At 43.2% G+C, this 14,234-nt stretch overlaps 1 protein-coding gene across 15 annotated transcripts in view; it reads left to right on the top strand.

The window, feature by feature from the left end:
- PIP5K1C (phosphatidylinositol-4-phosphate 5-kinase type 1 gamma) overlaps positions 1-14,234 on the top strand; it is a 211,173-nt gene that overhangs the window by 190,519 nt on the left and 6,420 nt on the right. For 3 of the 15 annotated variants that reach the window (XM_072601029.1, XM_072601033.1, XM_072601035.1), the window contains exons 13-16: positions 3,494-3,632; positions 3,868-3,900; positions 6,735-6,839; positions 8,891-9,023. In XM_072601029.1, coding sequence (XP_072457130.1) covers positions 3,494-3,632; positions 3,868-3,900; positions 6,735-6,839; positions 8,891-9,023 — 410 coding nt within the window. Of the gene's footprint in view, positions 1-3,493; positions 3,633-3,867; positions 3,901-6,734; positions 6,840-7,711; positions 8,107-8,890; positions 9,024-9,910; positions 9,964-11,345; positions 11,672-11,971; positions 14,060-14,234 lie in introns of those variants that run through there. The other 12 variants (XM_072601039.1, XM_072601030.1, XM_072601031.1 and 9 more) reach the window with 9 other exon arrangements.

A 14,234-nucleotide genomic window follows, 5' to 3' on the forward strand; every position in this document is an offset into this window, starting at 1 on the left:
CTTGAAGAGCTGTGAGGAGGGGGAACTCAAACACCTCCAAAGGCAGCCCAGTCTACCCAAAAGTCACTAGAGAAGAATTGGCTCCCCTGGTACCTATTCTTCATTTATTAAGCGCACACCCTGTGCAAGGCACATGTGACCTCATACTGGGAACACAAAGGTGAAATGAGGCACACCTTGCCCCAGCATTCAGACTGCTCCTAGACTAATTGAGGGAAAGGGGTGTGTACACAAGTTAGTATTTAGTTTAAAAAAAAAAGAAAGAGCAAAAAGAGGGTCTGGATTAAGGTCCAGAAGCCCATGGACAAGACAAACAACTTGCATTTCTGTAAGGTTCACTATGTGCTTTCTTCACAGTAGCTCCTCCAGATAGGTGATAGTTTTTAAAAGCACTTTTTGAAAGTAGTGTATTTTCATTTTACAGTGAGTGGTAGGAACTAAGGTTTGGCAGGAGTTTAAGAGACTTGCCCAAGATCACACATTTTCAGGAGTGAGGGACAGCTGTCTCTTAACTCCAAATCCAGTTCTCTCCAGTACTGTGCTGAAGAGAGAGAACCCTTTCATTTGGAGGGCTCCCAGGAAGGGTTCATGAAGGAGGTAGCACCTAAGTTGGGCCTTAAAAGAAGGAAGGAATTTCAACAAGCAGACATGGGGAGGATAAATAATTCATTCCAGGCACTCACAAAGAGATGGGAGAGAGAAGAATGAGAATAGGGGGTGATACATAGTTCAGTTTTTCTAGAATGTAGGGTACGTAAAGAGAGAGTATTGTGAGAAAGCTGGAAAGAATTCACAGCCCAATTGTGGAGGGCCTTGAATTCCCTGATCAGAAGCATATTCCCCCCAGGACACTTTATTCTATATACAGTGTAGGGAGCCATAAAAGGTTTTAGAATAGAGGAGTGAAATAATAATAGCAGTATATTGAGGTTAGTTAAGGAATCATGTGAACGATGAATTAAGGGAAAGATTAGAAGCAGGGAGAAGCTATTCCCTGTTAGGAAGCTATTCCATTATTATAGATAAGAGTGATTAGGAGTAGGAATCAGAAAAGGGGGTAGCAGCAGAGGGCAGGGGAGAAATTAAATATAGAGGAAATAGAATTGACAAGACTTTGGCAGGTCATTGGATGTGGTACGTGAGGAAGAGAGAGAAGTCAGAAGTGACTCTGAGGTGTCAAGCGTACCTTATTGAAAGAATGATAGTGACATCTAAAGAAGCAGAGTTGGGGGAGAAAGCAAGTTTAGGAGGGAAGATTGAGTTCAGTTTGGGTCCTGTTGAGTTGGAAGTGTCCAGCAGACAGACTAGAATGTCAGATTCCCTTTCAGGGAAGAAACTGGGGACTTAACAGTACAGATCTGGGAGTCATCTGCATTAGAGTTATAATTACAGCCAGTAGAAAAACGCCAGAGGCGCAGACTTGAGGAATATTCTCAGTTATGGGGCAAGAGTAAAATAAACAGCATAGCAGTGGAGAGAACACTGGAACTGAGGCAAGAATACTAGGGTTCAAAGCCTAGATTTGGCACTTGTTATTCGCATGATGTTGAACAGAATACTTAACCTCTTTGGGCATCAGATTCCTCATCTGGAATTAAATGCAATCTAGAATTAGATGATCTCTCAGGTGCCTTCTAACACGTAATCTTAGGAGCCAGCCATAAAAAATGGAAGCTGAGTCAAATCCCAAAAGAAGCAGCATCAAATGCCACAGTGAGGCCAAGGATTAAGACTGAGAAGAGATTGTGTATTTGGTAATAAGTTCATTAAACACCAGGGGAAAAAAATAGATACAGTAATTCGGATGGATTCAGGTGCCAGATTGCTAAAGGATGAAGAATAGTTTGGTTAGTGGTAAGGAAACTGAAACGTGTATACAAATCTTTCTAGAAACTTAACATTGAGTAAAGAAGAAAGGACAGTAGCTTGATGGAGTCAAGAGTTTTTTAATGGTTTTTGGTGTAACAGCAGCCACTTTATTACAAATAGTGACAAATACAAACTATGCTGGCAAGTAATCAGAGCCCTTGATCAGGTAGCTATAGTACTCAACTTTGTCCTAGTTAGACATCCTAGACATCTTCCTGACATTGACTTCCTTCAAGATACTTCCATCTATTGTCTTGAATCCAGCTTTCCTTTAGTTCATGGAAATGTTGCCGTGGCTATTGGAAAGTCTGTAGTTAAATGTGGGAATTTGCATGGCTTGACTCCGAATATCTCTGTTAACAGTTTTGTTTTTCTTTTTTTTTCTTGGGGGGGCAAAGTGGGAGAAAAAGAAAAGACTCTAACTGAAAATAAAATTTAATTTTAAAAAAGAAATCTATAATCTCAGGGAAATTTCTTTATTTTAGCAAACAAGAGACCTAGGCAGGTTTTCAGGCTGACCAAAAGGAGCCAGCAGTGGAGAAAAAACTGAGGATATATGGGGGATCAGAGATAATTAGTAGAATAAGGTTCTGTGGGAAGGACTAGATCAGTAGCAGTAGAGGAAGGGAACCAGAGGGATGCACCTCATCCTCTCAGACTGGAAAGAAGGAGAGGATATCTGGGGACATAGCTCAGAGTGGCTAAACTAGGATGACCTCAGTGTTCTTGGGAAAGCCAGATTAAAAGTGAAAGGAGAAGAGAGTGAATTGAATACCTTGAAAAAGGGTTTGTGGAGTACAGCCTTTGTGGAGAATGTGATATAGAGTCAATGAAAAGTGAATTTTAAAATTGCTTTCCAGTGGTAGGAGCCCAATTAAAATATAATAGGAAGGAGAGAAGAAGTCAGTAAGGACAAAGTATTACCAAACTACCATGAGAGCTCCTTTGAGATTATGTATCACAAATTTATAGTAAGTTAAAATGTTGTGACATGGTCCAATGATGCTTAGCAGAATGAGAGCAGTAGAGAAATAAAATGGTAGAGGTTTACTTTTATTGAAAGGAGCTTCTAGACTGAGGGATAGACAATCCTTCATATGACAAATCATGGGCTCAGGGCTTTGTAAGGATTATATTAGTGTCATCTAAGTGTCAGATGAGTAGTGCAAAAAAGTAGTCTAGGAGGGGATGGGGCAGAGGTTGAGGGAAGGGATCAGGGAAAGTTCCATGGAAGAGATTGGAAGTGAGCTGCATCTTGAGAGATACATAAGAATCTGATAGCCACGGTAAAGGGATGGACGAATTACATGGGGAGAACAATGTGAACAAAGTCAGGAAATCATAGGTACAGGTAGAGGATGTGGAGAGTACCTGTTATGGAGCATGGAAGATGAGACTGATGGAGACCATACTGTGAAAAGCTTTGAATGGCAGGCTGAGAGGATCGACGATCAAGGGGGATATGTGGGTATTGGGGGAGAGGGAGAATTGTTGAAAATTTTTGGAAATGCATTCTCGACAACCTTAATGGTACCTTAGGAGAGAAGACAAAGAGAGTTAGATGAACCTGCTTTGTTGGATAGTAACTTCCTTTCCTTCTTCTGACTGGGTATGGTCCCTGCAGGCAGACCTGACCTACTGCCTTGTACTCCCCCATCATTTGAAGAAGCGACTACAGCCTCCATAGCTACAACCTTGTCATCTACATCCCTCTCCATCCCTGAGCGATCTCCTTCTGAGACCTCTGAGCATCCCCGATACAGGTAAGAGCAGTTTACTTAACTAGCCCATAAGATGGATGGCTACCCCTAAGAGCTCTGACCAAAGACAGAGCCTGGAGAATCCATTCTATTCCCCCATATAGTCAAACCCAGAGCACACAAATCATTTAATGAACTCTTTTCTGGGGTCAAACAAGCAATTATCCCCTGAGAGCTAGGGTAAGAAACTAGAAAACTTGTGGGCCAGATGAATGGATTTGTGGATCTCTCTTCACAGGCGCCGCACACACTCCTCTGGACATGATACCCGGTAAGATCCCTGGTCACCCTTAGAACAAATTCCTTAGATGTTGGGGCTTGAATGTTGACTTCTCCATAAGGATTGAGAATGATGGTTCTAGGCAATCTTGGTCAATTTGTCTGCCCCAGGTTTACCTGACACCCACTTGTCGTTTGACCTTTCTCTGGGATGGGAAAACTGTCATTCTAGGACCTCAGACTCACAGAATTTCAAAGTTGGCAGGGACCACAGAGGCCATCTAGTTGAACTTATGCCTAAACAGGAATACCCTCTTCCACAGCTCTAGCAAACATCCTCCAGACCTTGTTTGAAGACCCCCAGTGATGAGAAGACCACTGCGGTAGTCCATCACACTTCTGAATAGCTCTAGTTGTTAAAAAAAAAAAAGTGTTTCCTGTCATCAAGCTTAAATTAGATTCTTTACAACTTGTACTCATTGCTTCTAGTTCTCCCTTCTGAAACCAAATAGAACAAGGCTAATCCCTCTCGCAAGTGATTGTCCATCAAATACTTGAAGACAGCTTCTTCAAGTAACCATTCTCATTTCCTCAATTAATCCTTGTGCAGCATGTACTTGAGGATATTAGCCATCCTTAATGCCTTTCTCTAGACACTTTCCAGGTTATCAACAGTGTCCTTCCTCAAATATGGCATCCAGAACTGAAAACAATACTTCTTCTATTGTCTGACAGGAACAGAAGCAGTGGGACTGTCACCTCATCATTCCTGGGTGTTCGGGTCCTTATAACACAACCCAAGATCACATTAGCTTTCTTGGCTGCCATATTATGTTATTGACTCATAGTAAACTTGGTAGCTCCATAAGACTCCCAATTATTTTTCAGATGAATTGCTGTCTAATCATCCTTCTCTCATCTTGCACTTGGGGAGTGCATCTTGAACCCAAGTGTGAGGCTTTTACATTTATCTATACTATTAAATTTCACCTAACAAGCCTTGATTCATCCTAGCATTCTAGATTTTTAAGGTCTCTTCAAATCCTGACCTTGTCATCTAGTGTGTTAGTTATCCCTGCCAGCTTGTTGTGTCTTCTGTAAATTTGATAAGCATGTCATCCATATCTTCATCCAAGTTACTGATGAAAATGTTTATGAGTTCAAGACCAAGCCCAGATCCCTGGGGCATTACAGTGGAGACCTTCCAAATTGACATTAAACCATGAATAGCTACCCTTTAGGCCCAACCATTCAACAAGTTCCAAATCCTTCTATCTGTCATCCAGTTCACATCTCAATATTTTCTACAGGAATAGTGTAAGAGACTTGTATCACATTAACATGTAATTTGCAGGCTCCATTCTCTTCCCTTTTTGGAAAGTTGAAATATTTGCCTTTCTCCCCTCCTACACTGCTTTTCAAAGATCCTGGACAAGATCTCAGTAATCTGTCTCATCTGCTAGTTATTTCAGTGCTTGAGCATGGTTGTCGGTGTCTGTCTTGAACCCAACTAGGACAGGCAGGTGCTGTCTTATTATTTCCTTATTCATCTTGGGTATTAATTCCCTCTGAGCCCTATTCATTCCATAATTTACAGACCAAAAATCATTCTTTGCAGAAAAAATTTAAGAAAGCTAAGAAGTGAGTAGCTTTCTTGCACCCACAGTTACCATCCGCGTAACCCCTCAGCCTCTCCAGGCAGCAGGCCTGTTCACCATTGAGTCCCTAACAGAGCTTAAAAAACAAAAAATCTAATCCTTTTGCCATCCTTGGCTTTCCTTTCCAGCCTCACTTCATCCTGTGCTTTGGCGTTACTGTTCCTTACCAAACTGTGCCATGCTTTGGTAGCCAGCTGCTCTTATTGAATTTGTTGTCCATGTCTTCTTAACATTTAAATTGGTTATCAAATTCCCTATGTGCCCATGTCACACTCTTTAGATAAATTTTCTTACAATTGTGCAGCAAATGTAGCTATTCCAAGTGTTTTCCCATCTCCATAATCTGTAGTCTAAGGGCTCTTCTGGTTCTGACGTTTAAATTGCATGAATTCTGGTAGAAGGTCCACGATGTAAATCTTAAAGATGAGCTACATTCCAGCTGCTCTTAGGACTCATGCATCACTTTGTCATTCATTCACCTGTCTCAATCCTGTTTCATTCCATTTTTATTCACTGTGTCACCTAGTACAAGAATAAATGACAGAGCAAGTTTGTGAGCACATGTAGGAAGCAGGATTCCTATGTCATGCTAAACGTCCCTTGTCCAAGTTTCAGAAGTTTCCTCCTATTTGGAGATTTGCTCTCCTTTATCACCATTGTTCATGATTTTATAGATTTCCAGTCATGTCTTTCAGCCTTCATCCTTCCAGACTATAGAATTCTAATCTTTTTCGCTTTGTTCTCATTTAACCTCCTGCATCAGACTTCTTATTTTTCTAGTTCCAGTCTAACCTTTTGGACATATAATGAGTTGGGTCCTAAGAATCCCTTTTCAGAAACTAACCAGATCTTTTGTATGTTCTATTATGAAGTTCAGGCTGGGACTCCAGCAACTATAGTTCATCTTTCAGCTAACTGTTATCCTAGGACACCCTACTTTCTGAGAGAGCCTCTGTGAACCTTTCAGGCATGTACACTTTCACCTCAAGGCAAACTCCTCCATTAGCTGGGAAGAAAGGTTTCTCGGTTCTCTTACTGGTTAGACCCAGGTCCAGCCATTGTCTAAGAAGGCTCTGAAGAGCTTTAGGACCCTGAAAGGTGGGAAGGTGACTCATAGACAAGATGTCTCCGGAGGAAAGAGAATAGGTGGTCACCTTCACCAGGTTTTGTTTATGGGCACATCCATGAGAAAAGAATCTAAATATGTGGTCTCCCACTGGCATTCCAGATCCCATGATGAGGTCCATGTGGAAGAGGATCTTCAGCAGATCACCGTTGAAGTAGAAACCAAACATAGCGTTGATGTCATGGCTCCCAAAGAAGAGGCTGCAGGGTAAATATTGGGTTACTAACAAGGAGCTGGCAGAAAGCCAGTAGCTCTGCAGTGGTAGGATAGTGGTAGGAAACTTTTATCCCTGCCCCTTGAAACATGCATGTTTCATGTATCAATAGTCAGTAGCAGTTACTGTGGGTACCAGGAACCTCCCCAACCTATTATCTTCTTTAACTGCATCCCAGACAGGATTCTCCCCCAAGGGAGAGGAGTGTAGGACCCAAAGAACTCAGCATCCAGAGCAGAGTTCTTTTTAAAAATGGAGCAAACTGTAGTTCCCCGCTTCAGTGTTGTTAGTTTTTTGACTAACAACTGAAGTTTTCCTTCAGGACAATTTGGGTTACATTAGGTTATGGAATAACTGTTCATTTGTTGTTTAGTCATTTTCAGTAGGTCTGACTCTTCATGACTACTTCTGGGGTGTTCTGGGTAAAGATTTTGGAGTGGTTTGCTATTTCCTTCTCCAGTTTTATAGATGAGGAAACTGAAGCAAACAGAGTTAAGTGACTTGCCTAGGGTCACAGCTAGTGTCTGGTGCCAGATTTGAACTCTGGTTTTCCTGACTCCAGGCCTGACACTCTATCTGCTGTGCCACCCAGCTGCCCTAACTCTATTCACACTTAGGCATTATATCAGGAAAAAGCCTGCATAGTATAGTGAAAAGAGCCAAACTTTAAATCAAAAGACCAAGTCCAAGCTTGATTACCAGCTATTTGTGATCATATGGGTGTGTCAGTTCATCTCTCTGGGCATCTATCTTCATATCTGTAAAATATTCACCCCACCTATCTCATAGGTCTGTTGTGAGAAGAGTGCTTTGTGAACCGCAAAGCACTGCATAAACGTGAATTATTATTGCTATTTGTTGGCAGCCTTTGCTGGAGCGGTTCCCAAAGAATGATCTGCAGGCCCCTGGAGATCTCTCAGACCCAAGGAGTCCACAGAGTCAAAAATTAGTTTCATAATTACACTAAGACATTATCTGTCTGTTACCTATTTATATGAAGCCAGACTTTCTTCATATCCTTCAACCAGGGCCATACATCACAACAGATTGAGTGCAGAAGCAGATATGGGAATCCATCTGTCTGCTATTAAGCCAGACATGAAAGAGATTTGTAAAAAATATGTAAAGCCATGACAGTCTTCTCACTAGGCTTTTTTTGTTTGTTTTAGAACATAAAGCTATTTCATAAAAATGTTATTTATAACAAATAATGGGTTAATTGTTTTTGTTTTAGGTGAGTGAATAAATATTTTTAAAATTTTATCCATTTTAATTTCTGATGGTAAATAATAAATATAACCCACTTAAATGAAAGCTCTTTGGGGTCCTTGATAATTTTTAAGAGCATAAAGGAGTCCTGAGACTAAAAAGTTTGAGAACCTTTGTTTTAATCTACTTTTGTCCATTTATAGGATACTTTTTTTTTAAGTTTTGGTTAGCAAAATTGTATGCCACTTACAGCATGATAAAAAAGGTAAAACAAATTTTGGCTTAAGAACCAGTTGATCAACAGTGATACGTTGTTAACAATAACTGAGATATATCTTACACATTCCAATACTACACACATTCCCATTTGTCCCTCACAATAAGCCTTTGGAGATATGTGAGTATTATTATCCCCATTTTACAGAAGAGAAAACTGAGGCCTAGAAGGGCAATGACATATTCAGAGGCACACAGTTTAGTAAGAGACAGAACTAGGACTTGAAACCCAAGTGTTCGGATTCCTAGTCCTCCTACTCTCCTCCACTGTACATCCTGGGCCCTTTATGTATGCTTTGCATGGCCTTAGGCACTGGGTTACCAGAGAAAGAGAGCTTGATGAGAAGTTTGTACTCGAAATGGGACTGTCCTAAAGGATTGGGGAGCACAGAGATGGGGAACAGTAGGAGCAAAGTTTGAAAGTGCAGGGAAATGGCCTCCCATGCTCTTTTTCAGACCAATATTCCTGGGTCAGCTCATTCTCCCCCACCCAGGCAGTGCATCCTTTCCCTGCCCAGCCCCTATTCTGCCAGTCATATTTCCCACCCCCTGTATACAGGGAAGAGGCTTCTTCTGCCAGCATTATGGTCACACCCCCGGCCACCGTGGAAGTGGAAACCACCAGCCAGGCCTCAGAGCCAGCCAGCCAGGCCTCAGATGAAGACGAGGCACCTGTCACAGACATCTATTTTGTAAGTCTCTACTGTGTCTCCCTCAAGGGGCCAGACTTGTTTACTCCTCTGCCCTCCTCCCCTAGTCAGGAAGGGTGGTTTAAGAAGGCAGTTTTAAAGCCCCTGGGTATCCATCTCCTCCCATAAACGCTATCAGTTGCTTAAAATCCCACAGCAAAGTATCTCCTGAATGGGAACTGCCCCAGAGGAGTCCTCTTAGAGGCTAAAAGCTTAGCCTTTTCCCCACCACATATTGATTCTCACATAATACTTCTGAAGATATGTGTGAAGAGAGCCTGGTGCTCTATTAAAAGTTCAAACAATGCAACCTGGTGCCTTGTCAGTGAAAAAGGGCTCACTTGGCCCAGACACTAAAAGTATCTGTCCAGGTCAGTCCTCACTGATAGATGGGACACTGGGGCACAGTTGGGGACTCAGGACAGAGCTGAGCCCGGATCAGTGCTGCCATGGCCTTCTTGAAAGGAGGCGTACAACACTGAATGGCCGTAAAAGAGAGAGGCTAGGGTGGCAAACATGAACCGTTGGGTGCTCTGAGTCATTCAACTCTAGTGGTTTGGGGACCTATGTACGTTTTTGTGAGCCTGCAGATATCATAAAGCAGTTTGTGAAACTGCTAATTGACCAGCTCAGCCTGTTTCTTGGGAAAAAGTCAATGCGCCTGAACCTAGTTGGGTAAAATCAGGTGGGATATGGGATGGAAGTGGGAGTGGGGGTGGGGGAAGTTCCAGGAGGAAACAGGAAGGGGAGGGAGTAATGTGCTTTGAGCTGTCAGTCATATTATGTTGAAAATCAGCCCCAGTTCATTACCTTCAGGACGTCTTAGGCTGTACCATGATGAGCTGATTCCCAGCAAGGCCCTTGACCAATTCTGTTCCCTTTCCCTGCAGGCAGATGCATTAGACGATACCGAGGAAGCCTAGTTCTGAGACCAAGGGAGTAGGTGAGGTGGTCTCTGGGTGGCAGGAGAGGATTGGGGTAACCCCAAGGCTAGATTCCCTCGGGGTGATTCCTCATAGCTGCCAAACACCTTGCTGAGAATTGGGGGGGGGGGAGTTGGGGGTGTCCAAGGGAGTGGGACCTGCTCTTTAGAATCCAGCTCTGGGATGGAACAGGATTTAAAAAAAAAAAAAAAAGGCCATCCACCCGAAGCTGCCCCCTGTCATCCCGGCCAGTCTGGAGTTTTCCATATTCATCTCTGCATTCCTACGTGGGCCCAGCACACTGAGCCTGTGCCTCCATGGCCAAGATCAGAGTCTTCTTCACCACCAGGAGTGCCCTTGGTCTCCATGAGCCAGAGGCCTCCCCATATCCTGCTTGTCCTTCTGGGCACATCTCTTCCTCTCGTCCACATGTGGCTCGTCTATTGCTGAGGAATACCTGTCCACTGGAGAGGAAAGCGGCCTAGTCTCTGAAGCTTTGCTTCTGTGTAGTTTTTTCCAAGCATGCCTTTTTATATTCCTCCTGCTGCTTCTTCCTAATGCTCCCCCATGTTCTTTCTTTCTCTGGGAGCTGGGGAGGGGCAGGGGCAGCTGACCACACTTTTTAAGTTGCCTGGCTCTCCTCTCCTGGCTAGAATGGGCCTCCTGATAGCTCCCACATGACTTTCTCTGAAGAGCTGCTCCTCCACTCCCACCCTGAGAAGCAAAGAATGAAGCTCTTAACTTTGTATTCATTCCACTCTACTAGGCTCTCATCCTCATCCTCTGTGATTCTTTTTCCTCTTGAGCAATGGTCTTGTGTTTGGTGTTATACCATCCTGTGTTTTGAGTGTGTGTGTGTGTGTGTGTGTGTGTGTGTGTGTGTGTGTGTGTGTGTGTGTGTGTGTGTGTGTGTGTATGTTTATAGCCGGATTGGGGCAGCAGGGGTGACTTGGGAGACAAGAAGTTTGTAGCAGAGTAATAATAAAAACAGTTAATATTTCTTTAGCATTTTTCAGTTTACAAAGCACTTTTCTCAAAATAACCTTTAGCAGGTAGATAGGTAGGTAGGTAGCAAAAGTGTTTGTTTGCCAAGCAGAGAAGCTAGCTAACAACCCCACAGAGAAGGCCTGAGAGAAAGTGAATCCTCTGCAGGATTTTCACTACAAAGTCAGCATATCATATAATAAGGATGCGCAGGGTTACAGGTACTCTCCTCCAGCCAGGTGGGAGAAGGCTCTGCTGTTTCCATCATTGGCTCTGTCAGCCAGCTAGTCCCTTGGGACCTCCAACCTCCTAGCCTGCCTTTCAGCTGCTTTTCACCTCCTTGAGTAATTAATTTATTTTCACTCCATCCTTTCTCCTCTGTTTCCTTCCTCCCCTCCTTTGCCCTGCCGCCATCCAGTTCACGGATGGGAGGTACTGGATTTACTCTCCCCGCCATCGCCGACTCCGGGCCATCGTGCTGTCCCCCTCCAGGACTGTAAGTGAACCCAGCCTTAGCTTGGACGCACCAGATCGAGCTGACCCCACTTCAGCCAGTTTCCATTTTAACCATCTGGTACTCTTGCCACCTTTTGACACCAATGCCCCGTCTTCTCCAGGCAATACTAAATGGACTGAAGACTGATTACCCCCTCCTCACCCTCAGTCCTAAAAGGGAAATGAGTTACCTAGAAAATAGCACCTTGCCTATTTTGAAAGGCAGAACATATACAATTAAGAGATTAATTTTATCATTTCTGAATGATAAAATGAGTTTTCCATTCTCCCCCCAAAAGAAACAACACTAAAAAAGTAACCTTTTAATAGCATTTTTTTCTCAAAAGTATGTAACATCTTTCCCCACAATATATGTGTAAACTAGGTGGGAGCAGGTTTCAGTAGCCTCATTTTTTCACATAAAAAAATTGAAGACTAGGCTCTTCCAATTTACACAAGTTTGTGATGGAGCCTGATTAGTCAGAACACATGTTTCAGGACTTCCTAGTAATTACTTTTTCCACTTAGGCCATACTTCTCTTCTTCTAGAGGATCGATTTAGAACCCAGTGAGGATAAGCAGCTTGATCCAAATCAGTAAATTTGCAACAGGACATGAGAAGAGGAGCTGCTAGTCTAGAGGTTTACTATTTATTTAATCACTTCATAGTTCTGTGTATCTTTTTAACCAAGTCAGCAACTATTTACTGAAATCTACTGCGTGCAAGACCCTATTAAAGAGTCAGAGCTGCTCCCTGTCCCCATATTCCTTATAGTCTAGTGGAAGAGAAAATATGTCTAAACAAAAACTGAAACCACAGTACCCAAAAAAGTAGCTAGTCCAACAGTCCAAGAAATAGCACATTGGATTAATTGCCAAGTGAATGCAAAAGACAGAAAACAAAGGAGAGATTGGTGTGAGTTGGAGTTGGTCAGAGAAGGTGTCCTGAAGGAGGTCCCTGGGGGCTAGTTCTTGAAGGATGAGCAGGATTTGGATAGGTTCCCAGACTGTCAAGGCTGGGAAAGCAACATTAGAAATCACTTAGTCCAACCCCCTCATTTTACAGGTGAGGAAACTGAGGCCCAGTGAGTTTCGGTGACTTCTCCAAAGTCATACAGTGTGGGTAAGTGGCAGAGCCAGAGATCATAGCCAGATTTTCTAAGTTGAGTATTGTTCCATAAAGCTGTATACCACAGTAGTGGGCATAGGAGCAGGAGCAAAAATACAAAACTGGGCAGGCAGCAACCAAGGTCAAGATAACTTAGGTCAGTTTGACTGGAGTAGAGAATTCGAAGAAGGTCAAAGGTTAAGCATGGAAAGTACATATTTCTAAACTAGGCTGTGGAGGAATAGAAGGATTTTTTAACTTGATCCTGATTATAATGAAATGATAATGTGACTCAGATCTTCTCCTTCCACCTCAGCTTACTAAAGATCTGAAGAAGGAAGAACTGGCAGCTTTGCACCTTTAGGTCAGATAGGGTATTAACACTAAGCCAGTCCTTCAGCATCTGAAAGAGAATACCTTGCACCTGATCTGGCTCTCAAATGAAGTACAGGAAGGGATGCTAGAATCCTGGATCTAGATGGGGTTGTGTAGGTTTTAAAAAGTAGTAGCAACAGTCCAGTCCACCTCTTATATAGATCTTTAAAGTTTGAAGAGAACTTTATTTTATTCTCACATTTGAAGCTCGCCACAACCCTGTGAGGTATGTACCTCAGTTAATATTGTCCCCATTTACAGATGAGGAAACAGGCTCAGAGAGATCAGCTGGCTTGTTCACGCTCCAACAACTAATGTTGAAGGTAGGATGCAAACCCAGGTGTCTCTTGACTCCATGTTCAGTAATCACCTTTTCTACTACATTGAAGCTGACACCCCAGCACCAAGGGGAGAAACACTGTTTCTGTTGGCTGAGTAACCACCTCTAGGCAGGAACAGGATCAGGTCTCATGACCACAAAGCTGGCCCATTCCCACATGGGACTTGCTTTACTAGGCCTGCTTCCAGACCAGGGAGGTGGAATGGCAGCCACCTCCCTCATCCTATCCCTATCACTATATGTAAGGAAACCCTATGTGTTGCTGGGCCACAGGCTAGGATATGACTGGAGGACAAGGGGAGGAAAAAGACTTGCTATTTACATAGGGTAGAGAGGTCACTTGAAACTTGACCTTTCCTCATTCTATCTAGCTGTGGCTCAGGTGAGGCTAGAGGGAGTACAGCATCCCCACTGGAAGTCCAGTTTCCCTGTTTTCAAGGCAGGATTGCTGGGCAAGGCTGAGATCAGCAGATTGACAGGGATTCCCAGTGAACTATGTTTTGTTCATGTCAGGTTTAAACTGTGTTATTAGCTATCCCGAGGGATCTCTCTGGCTCAGTATCACTAGTCAGACCAGAACAGCCAAAGTCCATTCTTCTTTATCTCATACTGGACACCCTAAAGTGTCTAAACCAATGCCAGAACACCAGGTTTCCTTCTGACTTCAGGCTTCCCTTAACAGGACTTCCCTTCCAGTTCCCCAGGAAAGCAGTTGCAGGAGAATCAATAGCTTGTTGGGCCTGATGTCACCTCTTAATTAAACATAAGTTATTACCTCCTGATTAAGAAGTAGAAGAGCCTGGTCTCACTGCAGGTACAGTCGGGCACTCTGAGGAGGGCTCTTTAAAATTAAAAACAAGTTCTCTGTTACCTTCCTTTTTGTCTCTGGTCTCTCTGTCCGCCTGCTGTCCAATGCGTTGAGTTAACTAACTGCTTCCTTTGCATACTCCCCAAATTAACCTAATCTACCTTGCTAATCTGTGCCTCCC

The sequence above is a fragment of the Notamacropus eugenii genome, chromosome 4, assembly GCF_028372415.1.
Source record: "Notamacropus eugenii isolate mMacEug1 chromosome 4, mMacEug1.pri_v2, whole genome shotgun sequence".
Lineage (NCBI taxonomy): Eukaryota > Metazoa > Chordata > Mammalia > Diprotodontia > Macropodidae > Notamacropus > Notamacropus eugenii.